General features: G+C 39.8%; 1 protein-coding gene across 11 annotated transcripts in view; it reads left to right on the forward strand.

Annotated features, from left to right (window-relative positions):
- The window catches only part of WDFY3 (WD repeat and FYVE domain containing 3), a 141,099-nt gene extending 124,932 nt beyond the window's left edge, over positions 1-16,167 (forward strand). For 10 of the 11 annotated variants that reach the window (XM_090139035.1, XM_090139033.1, XM_090139032.1 and 7 more), the window contains 13 exons: positions 270-423; positions 2,561-2,652; positions 2,983-3,195; positions 4,211-4,358; positions 4,985-5,139; positions 5,610-5,768; positions 6,726-6,905; positions 8,319-8,501; positions 9,098-9,194; positions 10,214-10,543; positions 11,419-11,530; positions 11,763-11,960; positions 12,444-16,167. In XM_090139035.1, coding sequence (XP_089995161.1) covers positions 270-423; positions 2,561-2,652; positions 2,983-3,195; positions 4,211-4,358; positions 4,985-5,139; positions 5,610-5,768; positions 6,726-6,905; positions 8,319-8,501; positions 9,098-9,194; positions 10,214-10,543; positions 11,419-11,530; positions 11,763-11,960; positions 12,444-12,564 — 2,142 coding nt within the window. In that variant the 3' untranslated portion in view covers positions 12,565-16,167. Of the gene's footprint in view, positions 1-269; positions 424-2,560; positions 2,653-2,982; positions 3,196-4,210; positions 4,359-4,984; positions 5,140-5,609; positions 5,769-6,725; positions 6,906-8,318; positions 8,502-9,097; positions 9,195-10,213; positions 10,544-11,418; positions 11,546-11,762; positions 11,961-12,443 lie in introns of those variants that run through there. The other variant, XM_090139041.1, reaches the window with a different exon arrangement.
- The last annotated feature ends 14 nt before the right edge of the window (positions 16,168-16,181 follow it).

The raw sequence follows: 16,181 nt of genomic DNA on the forward strand, positions 1-16,181 counted from the left end.
TAAAATTTGCAGAGCCCGGATTTTTTGGCAGATTGAGAGGGAGCTGGCATCATAACAGTGATCCTACATGGAAGTCATCAAGCAAAGAAAAATGTATTTTCTTTGGGATGATGTTTCCCACACTGAAATTTGAAGTAGGATTGAGTGTGTTTCTTAACATTCTGAAGATATCTCTATCTTGATACTCTGTGTATGTGTGTTCTGGTTCTCCTCCTTTCAGCCAAGGTATTCTGTTGGGCTGATCTGATGGTTCTCCCTTTGTCCTGCAGGGCGGTCACTTTGACCTGGCAGATCGAATGTTTCACAGTGTGCGAGAGGCCTGGTACTCAGCATCAAAGCACAACATGGCAGACGTGAAAGAGCTCATCCCAGAATTTTTCTACCTCCCTGAGTTCTTGCTCAATTCCAACAATTTTGATCTCGGTAAGCAAAGCAGCTGGTAGCATTGCTGCCACTGTGAGTGTGTTGCAGGCAGTCTGACATGAGAAAAGCTCATCAAGTGGGAAGAATGTGATTCACTTGACTGCATGAGGAAAGGATAGATGGCTCCATGTTTGTATATTTTTAAAAGTTTGAGTGATACAGAGCTCACTGATTCATCAGTAAGAATATTGCAGGAGTTACCATTTGCTTTTGTGATGCCTTTTCTTTCAATTTTATCTACTTCATTTTCTCAAACAGAAGTGTTCATTTTAAAAATTAATGAGTAGTTTGTTCTGACAACTGCTAAAAAGACATTTAACTACTCAAAAAGTTTTCAGCTTAAGATGGGGTGATTTTGTTTGCTGGTTGATTTGGTGATTTTTTTTAAATTTTATTTGTTTTTAATTAAACCACTTTGAAACACTCAGATCATCGCATTTTACCTGCAGTTCTCTGGTTTCCATTTTTCGATATGCAGTATGTTACTTCATTATATTATATATCATCTTCCTTAGTGTTTTCAGACTTTGCAAAATCTGTTTGACAGTTTTCACTTTTAGGACCTCCTCTTTAACTGTTTTTAAAAGTTTTGTTGGAATGTGGCTCTTACTTTTTATGACAATAATTATTTAAGAGTCTAATTCCACATATTTGCCATAGAAGTTGAGTATTCTTTGGAATATATGTCACACATAACTGAGGCATTAAGCTTTTCTCAGTTCTGTGCTGTGAGTCTAATAGCCATAAGAAAGATTGAGTGGTACATTTAAGCAGCTTCAGATCTGTTGTTCAGAATGTATTGTTAGAGATTGGAAGTGCAACCTTATGAAAGCAATAACGAATGGGGGAAAAAAGAGCTGCAGAACATCTTCTAAATGTATTTCACATAAGAGGGTATGGCCCTGACCATAACAGTATTGGTCTTGTTTGTTTAGTTCAACATCTGATAAATTTAGATTGTGATCATCAGGCAAAAGAAATTTTTCAACCAATATTGAGAACAACAGTAGGAATTGGTTTTTGTTCTGAACTAGTAAGGTGTGATACTTGAGTTTGTGTTATTTCATACTTACCCTGCTCCCATTCTATTTCTTTGCTCCCAAATAGAGAGGAAAACATTCAAACCCTAATGAGATTATGCAAGAAATGTAGGACACTGCCTGTACTGCTTGTACACTTGTGTAAACTTGGAAGCTTGCTGGTGTTCCTCTGAGCTAGTAAGAAGTGTGGATTGTCTCTCAGCAACAGATGGCAACACAGGAATATAACTGAGAAGTCTTAACAAATAGGTTTTTAGTAGTCCAAACATGCCAGCATTACATATTCAGAGTGAGAACTGAGCTCTCTGGTACCCAGATGACTGTATGTGGCCAGACTGTGCCCTGTGCATTCACCACTGTCCTTGGATGTGAAGCTTTTGGCACACAGCTGTTAGTTCGTCAGTGTCAGTACATGAATATTTAGCTTGTACTGTTGTGTAGTTATTCTCGTGTGTAAAACAACATTTCAGTTGTTTGACACAAACTGTTTCTATTTCAAAGAAAACAAATCCTTAGACATAAATCTGTTTCACCAAGGCTTGTCAGTGCAATTTGCTGATAAGCCATCAAGTACCAGGATTTATTGTCCTTCAAAATACACCCAGCTGACATGTCTGCTGCTATATACATGCTAAGTAGCAAATTTTTCCTCTCTAAAATTCAAGCTGTTGCATTTTACTCATTTTTACATCGTGAATAACACAGAGGTCAAGAAAAGATGAGAAATGTGCCTTGGTGCAATGATGGCTTTAGCTGCCAGCTCCACAGCTGCTTTGGGTATAAGTTGGGTATCACTGTTTCAGTGCAAGCTGTATTAACAGAACTCTGAAACCGTATTGTCATCTTCAAAAACCCTAGTAAGGAATGTTTGAGTGACTCCTATTTTTCTACTCTTGGAAGATACCATATATGAACAACTACTTAGGAAATGTTTAGGTTTTATTGCCTGACCTTTAAAGATAAGGCAGTATTTAAATGAAAAGTCTGAAAGATGTTGCCTTATAAAAGAAAGACATTTTTGTTGTTGACTTTAAAAACCGTTGCTGTTGCTGTGTGGTTTCAGTGCGTATCTCCAAATTTTTTAATTTGTTTTATAGGTTGCAAACAAAATGGCACTAAGCTTGGAGATGTAATACTCCCTCCGTGGGCAAAAGGAGACCCTCGTGAATTTATCAGAGTTCACCGGGAGGTAATCTGAGTTTTAATGGCAGTAGAAAACTTCAGTTGTGCCTTTTATGCTGCAAATTAAACATGACTTGATTCATGCAGTCACAGCTGCTATCTGGTCCATGAGTTCTGAGTGATGGCTATTTGTTACAAATAGCTGCAGACTTGGCGTTTCCTTCTCTTCCTTTTTGGCTAGAGAGTAAGTTGAGGCAGGTGTTGTTTAAATGAAAAAGCTTTATCGAAACATACTGAGAATATATCAGTGTATTCTGCTTTTTTCTTTATGGCACATGTAGTAGACTCAACTGGTGACTGACGTGGCAAATTTCAGTGCGTGTCCTTTGGATTTCAGGCTCTGGAATGTGACTTTGTGAGTGCACATCTGCATGAGTGGATTGACTTGATCTTTGGCTATAAACAACAAGGTCCTGCTGCAGTAGAAGCTGTAAATGTCTTTCACCATCTCTTCTATGAGGGGCAAGTGGATATATATAACATCAATGATCCCTTAAAAGAGACAGCTACTATAGGATTTATTAACAACTTTGGACAAATACCAAAACAGGTACACCATCTGCAGAATTTCTATTTGCCAGATTGCACATGGGCTGAAATGTTTTGAAACAGAAGAGAAAAGTGTTTGAGGAGTTAAACTTCTTGAGAATGTTTGTTCGTATTCTTCCAGTGATGTGCAATGATCTGTTTCTGCAACAAAGAAGGAATTTGGGCTTTGCTCACAAGAAGGGAAATGTCTTTTTTTCTGTTTTGCACTCATAAAGTGAAGGTTAAAAGAATTATGACATTATTGTTCAACTTAGAAAAAAATAAATATTGAAAAAATAAGTATGTTGCTGCTAAAAATGTAACACTTGATGTGACAGAGTGCAACAGTGCAAGTGCCATTTTCCTGTGATAAATTAATTTCTATAATAACTCTTAAAAAAAAAAAAAAAGTGCCCTCTCTCACATCATTAGACCAGCCATGTGGTGGTGTGGGGTGATTCAGGGAGGGCTGAGGCAAACAGTCCTGCTGTTGCCCTGCATACCCATTGCCTTGATGTGAGCAGTAAAAACATTTGTGCATCCTCACGGCCCAACTACGTCAGGTTCGTGTATGTTCCCTGTACCTTGAATATGCTATAGGTTAAAATAATAATAATAATAACTTTCAGCCTTGAAATTGCAGCTCTTCTTTTACTGTTTTTACAACTTTGCTGTCAAAGAAGGTGAAATTTTACAAAATATGGTAAAGATTTATACTCATAAGTTAGTTACTGTAAGTACATAACACTTGCCATCAAAATGTTTATAATAATTTACCATCTGATAAACCTTTGTGTGGAGGCTGCAAAAAATGGTTTGCTTACATATCACAGTTGGATTCTGTGTTATTTGTTGAAGTCTTACCAAAATGTTTGCTGTAATTTATTAGTGGATGCCTAACAGTGAATCCTGAATGCAGAGAACAGTTAAGTAGTGCTTTCTGACTGCTGATCTCTAGAATTTTTAGAATGTGAATGAAACACTGCTGATCTTTAGCTTGTGCTCTTGTAAACCTGTAATTTCTTGATGACTTTCAGCTCTTCAAAAAGCCACACCCTCCAAAGCGTGTTAGAAGCCGACTGAATGGGGAGGCTGCAGGAACCTCTGTGCCCCCAGGTTCCACAAGTGACAAGATTTTTTTCCATCATTTGGACAACCTGCGGCCATCTCTCACACCAGTGAAAGGTAAAGCCACAGTATTTGGAGCATTATTTCCAATTTTTCAATGCAAAAAAATGCTGAGAATGTTGGCAGGAAGGGATACTGGTAGCTGCACTGAGGCCAAAGGGGTAGGTTCTGACATTGTTTATCTCTGACACTGAAGTGAATAAAAGTTAACTGTCAGCAAAGTAGGTAAATGCTATTTGGTATTTTCTTTCTTAAATGATTAAATGAATTGGAGAGAAAAGGATGTACCATTCCACAAAACGTAGCAGGGCTATACTCAAGGATAAGAGACAAAAAAGTGTTTATCAGTATTTGCAGAACTTGATTAAAAACAGCAAATAGATCACTGGTTAGGAATACAACCTGTGGAAATGTTTGGCCAAGACATTGGAATCGATACCAAAAAATTACTTTTAATAGTGTTGAAAACGGCACAATCACTTTTAATGCCCAGAAGCATCAAAGGGATTACATCTGTGCCTTATTTGGCTTAAAAGATATCTTCTGCAGCATTGTAGGTGGGACCTGAGCAATTGTTTAAGCGATGCAGATATTTGTTTTTTGTGGAACATCTGGTATTTAATAGGATTGGACAGCATCAGTCTTTTTTCTTCAGTAAAAGATAACTCTATCTTCTTTTTTAGAGCTCAAGGAGCCTGTGGGACAGATTGTGTGTACTGATAAGGGTATTCTGGCTGTTGAACAGAATAAGGTTCTCATCCCTCCTACATGGAATAAAACTTTTGCCTGGGGCTATGCAGATCTCAGCTGTAGACTGGGTACCTACGAGTCGGACAAGGTTTGTCTTCTGAAATTCATTTCAGTGCTGAATCTACCAAAAGAAATCACTATTTAATAGTGAAAGGAATCGAAAGTTGAAAACTTAGTTTGCATATGAATTGATAACATTTTTTGTGCTGTGTATTTTCTTCCTCCCAGTCCAATTTTCTTCATCAGAACATGAGCAGAATAACATAAGCCGATTTATAATAACTTTTAACAAGACTGCAAAGAAAAAAAACCCAAATCAATTAAATCATGTAATGTCACTTCTTGTGTTCCCTCAGGAGGCATCTTATGCATAGCCTGGAATTATTTACGTTTGAGAAAAACATGTAAATAAACAGGACAGCAGCAAAATCTTGGTTAATAGTTAAAAAAAAAAAAAAACTTAATGGTTCAGTTTGCAGGATGATACTTGAGCTTTTATATTTTTCACACCTAATTCTAATCCTGCAAGTAATCCTTCTCTGTTTTCTTTATTTCCAGGCAGTAATTGTTTATGAATGTTTGTCAGAGTGGGGTCAGATACTGTGTGCCATTTGTCCCAATCCCAAGCTGGTTATCACTGGGGGAACAAGCACAGCGGTGTGTGTGTGGGAAATGGGCATCTCCAAAGAAAAAGCTAAAGCCCTCACATTGAAACAGGTAAAATACAACAGAGATGTCGATTAGGGAAATGATATTCCAAAATCAAAGGAAGTTTGTAAGCTTTGCAACTCTGAGTTGAGTAGACTTGGAAATCTGAGTAGTCCCAGTAGAGATCTACACTGAAAATAGGTAAAATGTATCATAAAAATTTCATCATTTTGAGGATTGTTGATCATGTGGAGCTTTGTTGTAAAAATGGGAAATAAAATAGCAATTTTTTTTTAGAATAAATTTTAATATTTTTTTATTTAAAAAAAAACACACAAAAGTATGCAGATGTGTTTTCTGTGGAATAAGCTGTGTTACTGTAGTGATCTCTATAAAATACCCCATCTGAAGATGACAGGGAGGGTTATTAATTAACTTTTCACCACTGGTCTCCAACATAGACTGTCTGAAGCTGTATTTCAGGAGTGTTTTGCTAACAGCTACTGCAAGATAAGACACTGTATCCTGAATTTCAGGGTGACATATTTAAGTTGCTCTGCTTTTGTCAGTGAGGACAGAGTAAGTGCAAGGGCAGTTGCTGTAGCTTATCTGATGACTTTCTAACTTCGTAAACAGGAGAAATCCAGCTGTATTCCAGACTTCTATCCAATTGTTACTTCAGGCCTAAAATGTAGAAAAGGGGTCTTCTCAAAGCAGATGTTTGTAATTTTCTCCTCCTTGCTGTGAACTTTGTCTTTTTGGTTGTAATTTTTCTTTGTCTTTTCTCAAACACCAACAGGTTTTTAAATAGGAGCCAGTTCTTATTTACAAAGAATTTTTGTTTTCGGAAAATGATTCCTATCAATTTCAGTTATGGAAGCAGTCGCCAACTAAATACTTTCAGTCCAGCTGGGCCTTTTGATAAAGTGTTTGAGTTCACATTGACTGAATCTCTTTAGGTTTAATACAACAACTTTTGTGTTCTCTCTTGGTTGTGGCATGTTCCTTCTGTCTTCTGTTTTGCAGGCATTACTGGGTCATACTGACACTGTCACGTGCTTGACAGCATCACTAGCTTATCACATCATCGTGAGTGGCTCACGGGATCGCACCTGCATCATCTGGGATTTGAATAAGCTCTCATTTCTTACACAGCTTCGAGGTCACAGGGCTCCAGTTTCAGCACTCTGTATAAATGAATTAACGGTAAGAAGCAAACATGCATGTGCAGTGGGAGTGTTAGCAAGAGACTGGAATTGTTAAACTGAAGAAAAACAAATTAGGCTCTTACACTGGTTTGGGGAAGCTTGCGTAATTCGCATTAAAACTTATTACCTGGTTAGGGGATAAATTATAATGAGAAGAAGAGGGTAGTAAGAGGCATGGTTTGTTAGCTGCTCATCCAGTTGTTGTAGTGTTGCTGGTGTTTTAGACCACAGCTACTACTTCGCCTCTGCACTAGATGAAAGGACTATTTCTTGCCATTTTCTCAATTAGGAAGGAATCATATGAACTTTAATGTAGCATGTGTCAGTGAAAAAGATTGGAGGTTTGAGCTGCGCCATAAAACAGGGAAGGGAAGGTACTTAAAATATGCTGTAGGATTGGTGAAAAATAAAGGAATTGATCTACCTATTAAATGCTATAAATTCTGAAGACAGGTTGTTACTAAGTCTGTTTTTCTGTGTACACTCTTGGGGAAAAAAAAAAAAAAAGTAGAAGTGTATTATCGTACAGTTTTATTTAGGGTCTCAAACAACCTGAACAGGAATTACTTCAAAGTTGCTGTTGCAATCATAGAATAGTTTGGGTTGGAAGGGACCTTTAAGATCATCTAGTTCTAACCCTCCTGCTGTAGGCAGGAACACCTTCCTTTAGACCAGGCTGCTCAGAGCCCCATCCAGCCTGGCCTTGAATGCTTCCAGGGAGGGGCATCCACAGCCTCGGTGGGCAACCTGTTCCAGTGTCTCACCGCCCTCACAGTACAGAATTTCTTCCTAGTATCTAGTCTAAATTTACCGTCTTCCAGTTTAAAACCATTTCCCTTCATCCTCTTGGTACCTGCCCTTATAAAAAGTCACTCCCCAGCTTTCCTGTAGGCTCCCGTCAGGTAGAAGAAGGCTGCTATAAGGTCCCACCAGAGCCTTCTGTTCTCTAGGCTGAAGAGCCTCAGCTTTCTCAGCCTGTCCTCACATGGCAGGTGCTTCACCCCTTTGATCATCTTTGTGGCCTCTGGACCTGCTTCAACAGCTCCACATCCTTCTTGTCTATTCTTGGGGGCCCCAGAATTGGATGCAGTAGTCCAGGTGAGGTCTCGCAAGAGCAGAGTAGAGGGGCAGAATCACCTCCCTTGACCTGCTGGTTACGCTTCTCTTCATGCAATCCAGGTTACAGTTGGCCTTCTGGTCTGCAAGTGCACATAGCCAGCTCATATTGAATCTTTCATCGATTGATGCTCCCATGTCCTACTTTTCAGGGCTGTTCTCAAGGCGTTCTCCACCCAACCTATATCTGTGCTTGGGATAACACTGACCTATGCAAATAAACCTGGCTTATGTTTTTGCTGAAACAGAATCTGAGATTTGTTTTCACATATGGAGTTGTTACTTGTATTTTCAGGGGGATATTGTATCATGTGCTGGCACTTACATTCATGTATGGAGTATTAATGGCAGCCCCACTGCAAGTGTGAACACTTTCACTGGTCGAAGCCAGCAAATCATGTGTTGTTTCGTGTCAGAGATGAATGAATGGGATACCCAAAATGTCATTGTGACAGGACATTCAGATGGAGTTGTACGGGTACGTACTTGGAACCACTGCTTAGAAAAATAAGTTTACGCCTTTGTAATAGAGAAGTAAATTCTACCAACACAGCATCCTGGCTGGTACTGAAAGTGATCCTGCTGTTCCGGGGTGCTTCATTATATATATTATATTTCAGCCACTTGTTGCTCACTGGCTTCTATGCCTGGAGTTTGTAGCTTTTGTTTTCTGCTTTTATTCTGCACACTTTTAGGTAATTCATTTTGCTGCTTGGAAAGAAAAGAGGAAAAAGAAGGAAAAATAAAAAGAGCATCTCTGTTCACTGCCAGTCCATCCTGGCTTTCATTATTTTGGCATGTGCATGCCTGCATCTGTCTTAACCAGAGTCTGGTGGTCAGATTGCAGTATGGAGTGGGTTTTTTATTTGAATAGCTTAAGCGTTAAATAACAGCACAAGGCTTGTTCAGCTGTCATTCAGGCATTTATGTAGTTGACCTCCTATGCCCCTTGGGGGGGAAAAAAAAGCGACATGCCTGTTGTACTGCTGGTGTGATTGTACAGTTCTAATAATGCCTCTTAACTCTAGCAAAGAGTTCCATATATGCCAGTTTGCTTGTCCCCTGTCCCTCCAGTTCTGGCGGATGGAGTTTTTGCAAGTACCAGAAACACCGGCTCCAGAGCCTGCAGAGGTGCTGGAAATGCAAGAGGATTGCCAAGAAGCACAGATAGGTACGTCTCCTACCCCCCAGTTTACTATTTGTCTTTTATCCTATTTCCCTTTCACACAGATAAAGTCCTGTGGTTGTGCAGGGCAGAAAATGACAGAAGTGTTTTCTCTCAGTGGAGAATAGGCATCCATTGGACATAATGAAGTGTCTCAGTTCTCATTCACCACTTCATACTGTCATATCATACTACTGTGAGCAAGGAAAATTGTAGCTATCCTTCCTTTTGTTCTGAGAGGAGTAAAGTCCTTCCTGTGGTTGCTTCTGCTATCAGTGAACCTAATGGATACTACCATTGTCCTAAAGCTATGTATTTCTCTATTTTGAAATAAAATCATAGCCTAAGAGCAGAGTTAACAACCTGATGTTCCATCAGTGGAATTTTACACAAGCAGAGTTGGCCATGCCATAGTGTTTTCTCTGTTCTGAAGAATATGGTCCGTGCTTGATGGGCATTTGCTTTACTCATCTCATCTTCCTTTTTTCACCTTCGTGTTGAAGATATGATCTAGACTTGGATGTGGATCCTATGATACTCATAGGATGCTTTTAATTGCACAGCTCAGCTTTTCTGTAACAGAATATAAATGTATTGAACTGCTGTGTTTTCGCATCATGTTAAGCCTGTTGATAACATCTGCCTCATGTGTTTTAGTTGTTCTGAGTCTCATCACTACTGTTTACTGTTTTCCTGAGTGACAGGAGGAATTTTTAATTTTTTCAATTTTTCTTTAAATTGAACACTTTTGAAAGCTGTACTCACTGTGTCTTTCCCAGCCTACCTCAGAACAACTATTGTAGGAACTACCTCCATTGTCAAAGAGATGAAAAATGTGATGATTTCTGCTGCTGTTTGCTGTGGTGGGAGCTGGATCCTTTGCAAAGGCTCTGAGATTCCCATATGTAATTTTCCTTTAGTCATGCCATGGTGGCACCTGTTGGGTTGTAGGCAGTGTAGCAGCAAGAAAGGAAGATAGCCTATAAGCAATCCCGCTAACGATGTTTTCTGTTGCATGAATTCAGGACAGGAAGCCCATGAAGAAGACAGCAGTGACTCTGACGCAGATGATCCATGCATTGGTCAGGATGTGAAACTGCAGGAGAGCCAAAGTCAGCCAGGCAGCACCAGCCACAGACCGAGGTCAGCCTCAAACAGAGTGGCAGCAGCATGGTCGGCAGACAGTGGCTCGGATGACTCCAGACGTTGGTCAGACCAGCTTAGCTTGGATGAGAAAGATGGCTTTATCTTTGTGAATTATTCTGAAGGACAAGCAAAAATACATCCCCACGCTCAGGTTAACCACCTGCACCCCAGCTATGCTGAAGCACGGCACTACAGTAAGCTTAAACCAGGTAAAAGAAGTGTGGAGTATGCTTCCTTGGAAGGATAAATTTGCTGTTAGCACTGACCTAAAAAGCAGTATCTCTGCAGTTTTGAGCAGTGATGGCTGATAAATTCAAAAGTCGTTGGTGAAAAAATTTCTGTGTTGAGGTTGCACATTGTTGGAGTTTTTCGTGAGAAATGGTGTTGGGTTTACCTTGGCTGGCAGCTAATCTGCTCACTTGTTGTCGCTGCAATGGGTTGGGGGGAGAGAATAGGAGGAGCAAAAGGGCAAAAGCACAAAAACTCAAAAGTTGAGCTAAGGATAGTCTACTAAGCAACTTGTGTTACTTCTGAGCTTCTTGTACACCTTCAGCCTACTTGGTGGTAGATGAGAAAGAGTGGGGAAAAAAAAGAAAACCTTGACGCTGTGAAAGTAATCTTCAGCAGTACCTCAAACACTGCCATGTCCTCAACGCTGTTTTAGTCACATAACCAAAACACAGCACTGTAGGGGATGTGTGAAAAAAATTAACCATAGTTGTAAATCTCAACCGTGGCTACAGACAAAATTAATAATACTAATGAAGCACTCTCAGTCCTGCTGGTCTTCAGTGCCAGCTCCACTCTGAATGTCACTGTTCTCTACAAATGCCAGCTGCATTTGGTGAAATGCAAGACTCTGCTTTGTATTGCATTTTCTCCTTCCTTGGATGTGGTGGGGAGCAGTTGAGAGTGTATTTTCCCTGAGTGGGAAGTGAGTCTGAGAGTTATCAGCCTCCGGGGAGATAAAGATGTTTCCTTTCTACAAATTGATGCACATGGATATTTTGGGGAAGGAGGGGGATATAGAAATGAGAACGAGCAGATTTGTCTTTTTCCTTTTTTCCTTCCTGCTCCCTTCTAGGATACCGATGGGAGCGTCAGTTGGTGTTTAGGAGCAAACTAACTATGCACACAGCATTTGATCGCAAAGATAACGCACATCCAGCAGAAATCACTGCCCTCGGCATCTCCAAGTGAGTAGCTCACAGGTGATCACTCAGTGCATTTTTTCAGTGTTGTCAAAGGATGCAGATACTGTTCTTTGCATAATGCTGTTTTGTGTTTGTTGTTTTTGTTGAGAGCACTGATTAATATCCTGGTCATTAAAACGTCATTAAATATTCTGATATCTAAAATCAGCTATCACTGTCTGTACCTTACTGAGCCAATAATTGTCATGGAAATGCTCTTCTTTTTCTCCTCCAGGGATCACAGCAGAATTCTCATTGGGGATGGCCGTGGCCGAGTGTTCAGCTGGTCTGTGAGTGATCAGCCGGGCCGGTCAGCAGCCGACCACTGGGTGAAGGATGAGGGAGGGGACAGCTGCTCAGGCTGTGCAGTCCGGTTCTCACTCACGGAGAGGCGTCACCACTGCAGGAACTGTGGGCAGCTCTTCTGCCAGAAGTAAGCTAGCACCATCCTCCTTTAGATTCTTTCCCATATAGAATTTTAGGCTATTGCATACCACTGAACTCTACAAACGGGCTACTCTTTCCACTCTCTAATCAAAACAGAACTGATAAAAAAAAAAAAAACTAACAAAAAACAAAAAGAAAACCAAACATTAGTGCTGTCAAAATTTCCAGGGAAGAGTTAGAAAAAGCAGACATGACCCTCTGTATAAACAGTGAAGCTGTTAACTTAACATAAGTGCCAACTGAGAATGAAATCAAGTAATGAATCCTAGACAAAGTAAGTTAGCAAAGGAGAAAAAAAATGTTTCTTTTTCAGCAAATAGTTCATCTTATCAATCTACAAACACAACACGGTGTCAAAATTTGTTTGGATGGCGTTGAGGTGTTTGAAGTCACAATGATAATTAACACACCTGGGAAGAAAATGGTGAGGTTGGGAGAGGACACATGTTCACAGTGTTTTTCTCTGCAGGTGCAGTCGGTTTCAGTCTGAAATCAAGCGTCTGAAGATTTCATCGCCAGTCAGAGTCTGCCAGAACTGTTTCTACAACTTGCAGCATGAGCGGGGCTTAGAGGAAGGGCCCAGGAATTGATGAGGTGGTGGTAAATGGAGACCCTGTACAGTCCTGCTGTCACCCTGAGAACTAATGTGAGCATTGTGCTGCGATCAGAAGGGAGTAGAATATTGTCTGTTTACACTTAAGTTTATACTGCATTTTAAGCACTGAAAGTATAAGGGATCATTGAATTGATTTGTGTTGATGGAAGGTGTGTGATAGGTGAATGGCACGTTGGAAGAGCCAGGCCCAAGAAGACATGGTTAATAACCACAGATACAGTAGAACTGTCAACCTCTAACAATGTTGACACGGCTATGAAGAAAATTCTCACTTACCCTAAACACCGGTTCTTGTCTTGTTTTTGTAGAGCTAGTCATCTGTACTGGGGTGGGGGGTGGGAGGGAAGGGAAGGCTTTTTAGAAGATAGTTGTAAATCTGCCTTCTTCGCAAGCAACTGTGTATATTGTAAATAGATATAATGGCCTTTTTATCTAAATATGAACCTAACTGCCTGTTACATGGGACTTCAGATTAACCACTATACTTTGTGTGGCATCTTTCTCATCTATCAACTTAAATATGAATGTTTAGATAATAACAACAACAACAAAAAAAACAACAGAAAACTCAAAGGCATTATGTGTATTTCTGTTAAAAATCCAGTCTGTGCACGTTCGTTCTTCAGTTGCCCACAGTATCTTAATTTAAATAAGGCTATTCATGGAACTACATGGATTTTTTTGTCAAAAGAAAACTTTTTTTGAGAATAGGACTTGGAGTATTTTATTCTAGCTGTAAGATAACCAGGAACTAAATTGTAAACTTTGGTTGCATTTTATACCAAAACTATTTACTGCCTCAGTGTTGTTCATATTTAACAAGGCCTGTTTTATACATATGTCAGAGCTGCAGTTTTGTTAATTACTTAGTGTTCATTAGCAGCTGATTCATGCAGTGCAAGAACCAGCTTTTACCTTCTTTAAGTCAGTAGCGATTGGCTTGCATACAGGTACAGAATGAATTTTCCTGTGCATAGAATTTTACCACTGTTGTCCCGTAGCTTATTTGAAAAAAAAAAAAAAAAAAAATTAAAAAAATAAAAATGTTTGGAACAACGTAGTCGTTCTGGAACGGGTTAGTGCTTGTTCTGCCAGAGATGCTTTTAAGAGCTGTCTCCGTGTGTCAGCAAATGGCATGACCCTGAGGACAGTGGTAGATTTCCATTACCATTTTTAAGTTTTAAAATGAATTGAATTGCAGTATTTTTTTACTACTCTGTCACTTCTTTTGCACTACATGTGGGATGAAGTAGAAACATGGACATCCACTGGGATTGGAACACGCTCACCACACAGGCCCGTGGACTTTCCGAAGGAGGTTTTAACAGTGGGTTTGTTTGTTTGTTTTGAATATGCGTGTATATATTTTGTAAATGTGTGACAAACTGATCTAGATCTAGGTAAGTTCACATTGGGTTCTTCAAAACAACAGTACGGATGTGACCCAAAGCAACAGAAGACAGGCAGCCCTACTTTTGCTCTGCAGAACATCAGTGTGTGTATTTGGCTGCAGACAGAGAGGTTACCCTGCACTGGCAGGCACTGGGCAGACTCCGTCCCCAGGAAGAAGATGGTTTAAGCTGTTGTCGGAATTACAGTGTGGGAAATGCCAGCCCCTCTGTGACAGTGGGTTCCTGTACCTTGGAGACACATTTGTCTTCTCTTGGCTGGACCTTCTAGATCCATTTGTTAATCCTAACCACTTACTCTCTACCCTGGTAACACGTGTTTATGCACTGAAGGTTAAATATGTATTTTGACACGTTTGTTTATAAAGTATGTGCTGGTCTGTAAAATGAGAAATTCCTGTTCTGGTATGTATACTAGATTCCCAAATGAGCAGAAAGGCTTTTCTAGAGCCCTTGCACACTGTTGAGTAAATGCAGGTTTGTTTAGGTTAGCTGACCCAAATAGATCCCTTCGGATCCAAACTGTGATAAGTAGCTGCGTTGCATGGCTCCCTTGGCAGATTTATTGTTGAAAATAGAAGGGGGGAAGCCCTCAGTGAAACGTGCATGGAATGCCGGAATACCTATATTCAGATGTTCTCTAACGTTGCCTTGACCCTTCCCAAAATGATGCGAAGCCAGCATAGTTCGAAGATGGGCTGGTGGCCAACATGTTTACTGATTGAAGAGAAAGCTCTTTTAACAACCATTAAATGCTTTTAAGTCCTCAGAGATTCTCCCCTCTTGCCTCTAGTTTTCAAAACGAAACCGAATTTAAGGCAGAATTCTGTTCTGTGAATTGATTCCAATGAAACCCTAATCAAAACAGAGCTGCTGGCAGTAACTTTGGTATAACCTGAACATTAGAAGTAAGATCTGGCATATATGACTAATGTGGGCTTATGAAGACTGTGCACTGTCAGTGATGATGTAGTTGGCTGTTGTTTGGCTATGCAGGCACATGACACCATTGTCAATCTGTGCTTTTTTCCTTTGTCAGCCTACTAAAATCAGGATCACTATGCCTTTCCGAGTCTGTAGCATAGAGGTCGGACCACATTTGCGTTTTGCAAACCAATAACCACAGCCTTCTGACTTAATCTCTCAGTTGCACTGTTCTAAAACCACATTTGTGCTGGTAGGAGGTGGAGGGGGAAGTACCCCGCCTGCTCGTATTTCCTCTGGCAGCTGGTGCTGTGGGCAACTGCTTCGTTCACTTGGGAGTGGTTTTCTCATTGAAGCTTCTAATGCAAAGACTTGCTTTGTTTTCCATGTAGAAATGGGTTGCGCAAAAATATGCTCATGTACACTAACATCAGTAGACTGTATTCTCTGCAAGTACCTCACATGTCTTCTCCTGCCTTGTTCTTTGTAGTATACTTATTCATGTACTCTTAACATTCGTATGTAGTGTGCAACTGTAATGTCATGCTTACGAGAGGGGGCTGGCTGCCTCCAGCCCACAGTCATCGGTTCAATAGCAGAACACTTTAGATAAGTTATTTTGCACTTTCTTATGTATAAAATTGGTAGATACTTATATTTGCTTTGTATCATTTAAAGACTCCTTTTGTTTCGGTAAATGAACTGTGTATAAAATATTTATGCAGTTAAAACTGTTTTTAGACAGTATTTTTAATTTCAGCAAGTTTGGTTACTTGTTGCATGACTATTAACACAGCTGACTTTTTGTGTCAGTGCAATGTATATTTTTTTTGTCCTGTTATTAACTTGTAAGCCCTAGTTAAATGGCCATTTATTTGTACAGCATCGGGAGTAAATTGAAGATAACTGGCTAAGACTGGAGTGTGGAATTTTGTACTATATTGCAGAATCCAATATCTGTTTTTTGGTGGTTACGTAAAAGGCCTGACGATTTACTATCTAGTGTGCAATCTGTGATATCTGAATGTTCATTGTATATTTGTCTCCAATGCAAAAAGTTAGAGTAACACAGTTACAATACATGATTAAATGCAATAGTTCAGGTACTTAAGTATTTTTTTCATTTCAAATAAATACCTGCTATTTACCACCAAAAAGCTGTTTTGCATTTGTTGGAAATAAGCAACATTTGCAGCTGAATAAACATTTTTAAAATGGGAGTGGTAGTTGATGAGTACCATGTTTCTTTATCCTCTGG

Source organism: Phasianus colchicus, chromosome 4 (genome assembly GCF_987193195.1).
Source record: "Phasianus colchicus chromosome 4, bPhaCol1.hap1.1, whole genome shotgun sequence".
Lineage (NCBI taxonomy): Eukaryota > Metazoa > Chordata > Aves > Galliformes > Phasianidae > Phasianus > Phasianus colchicus.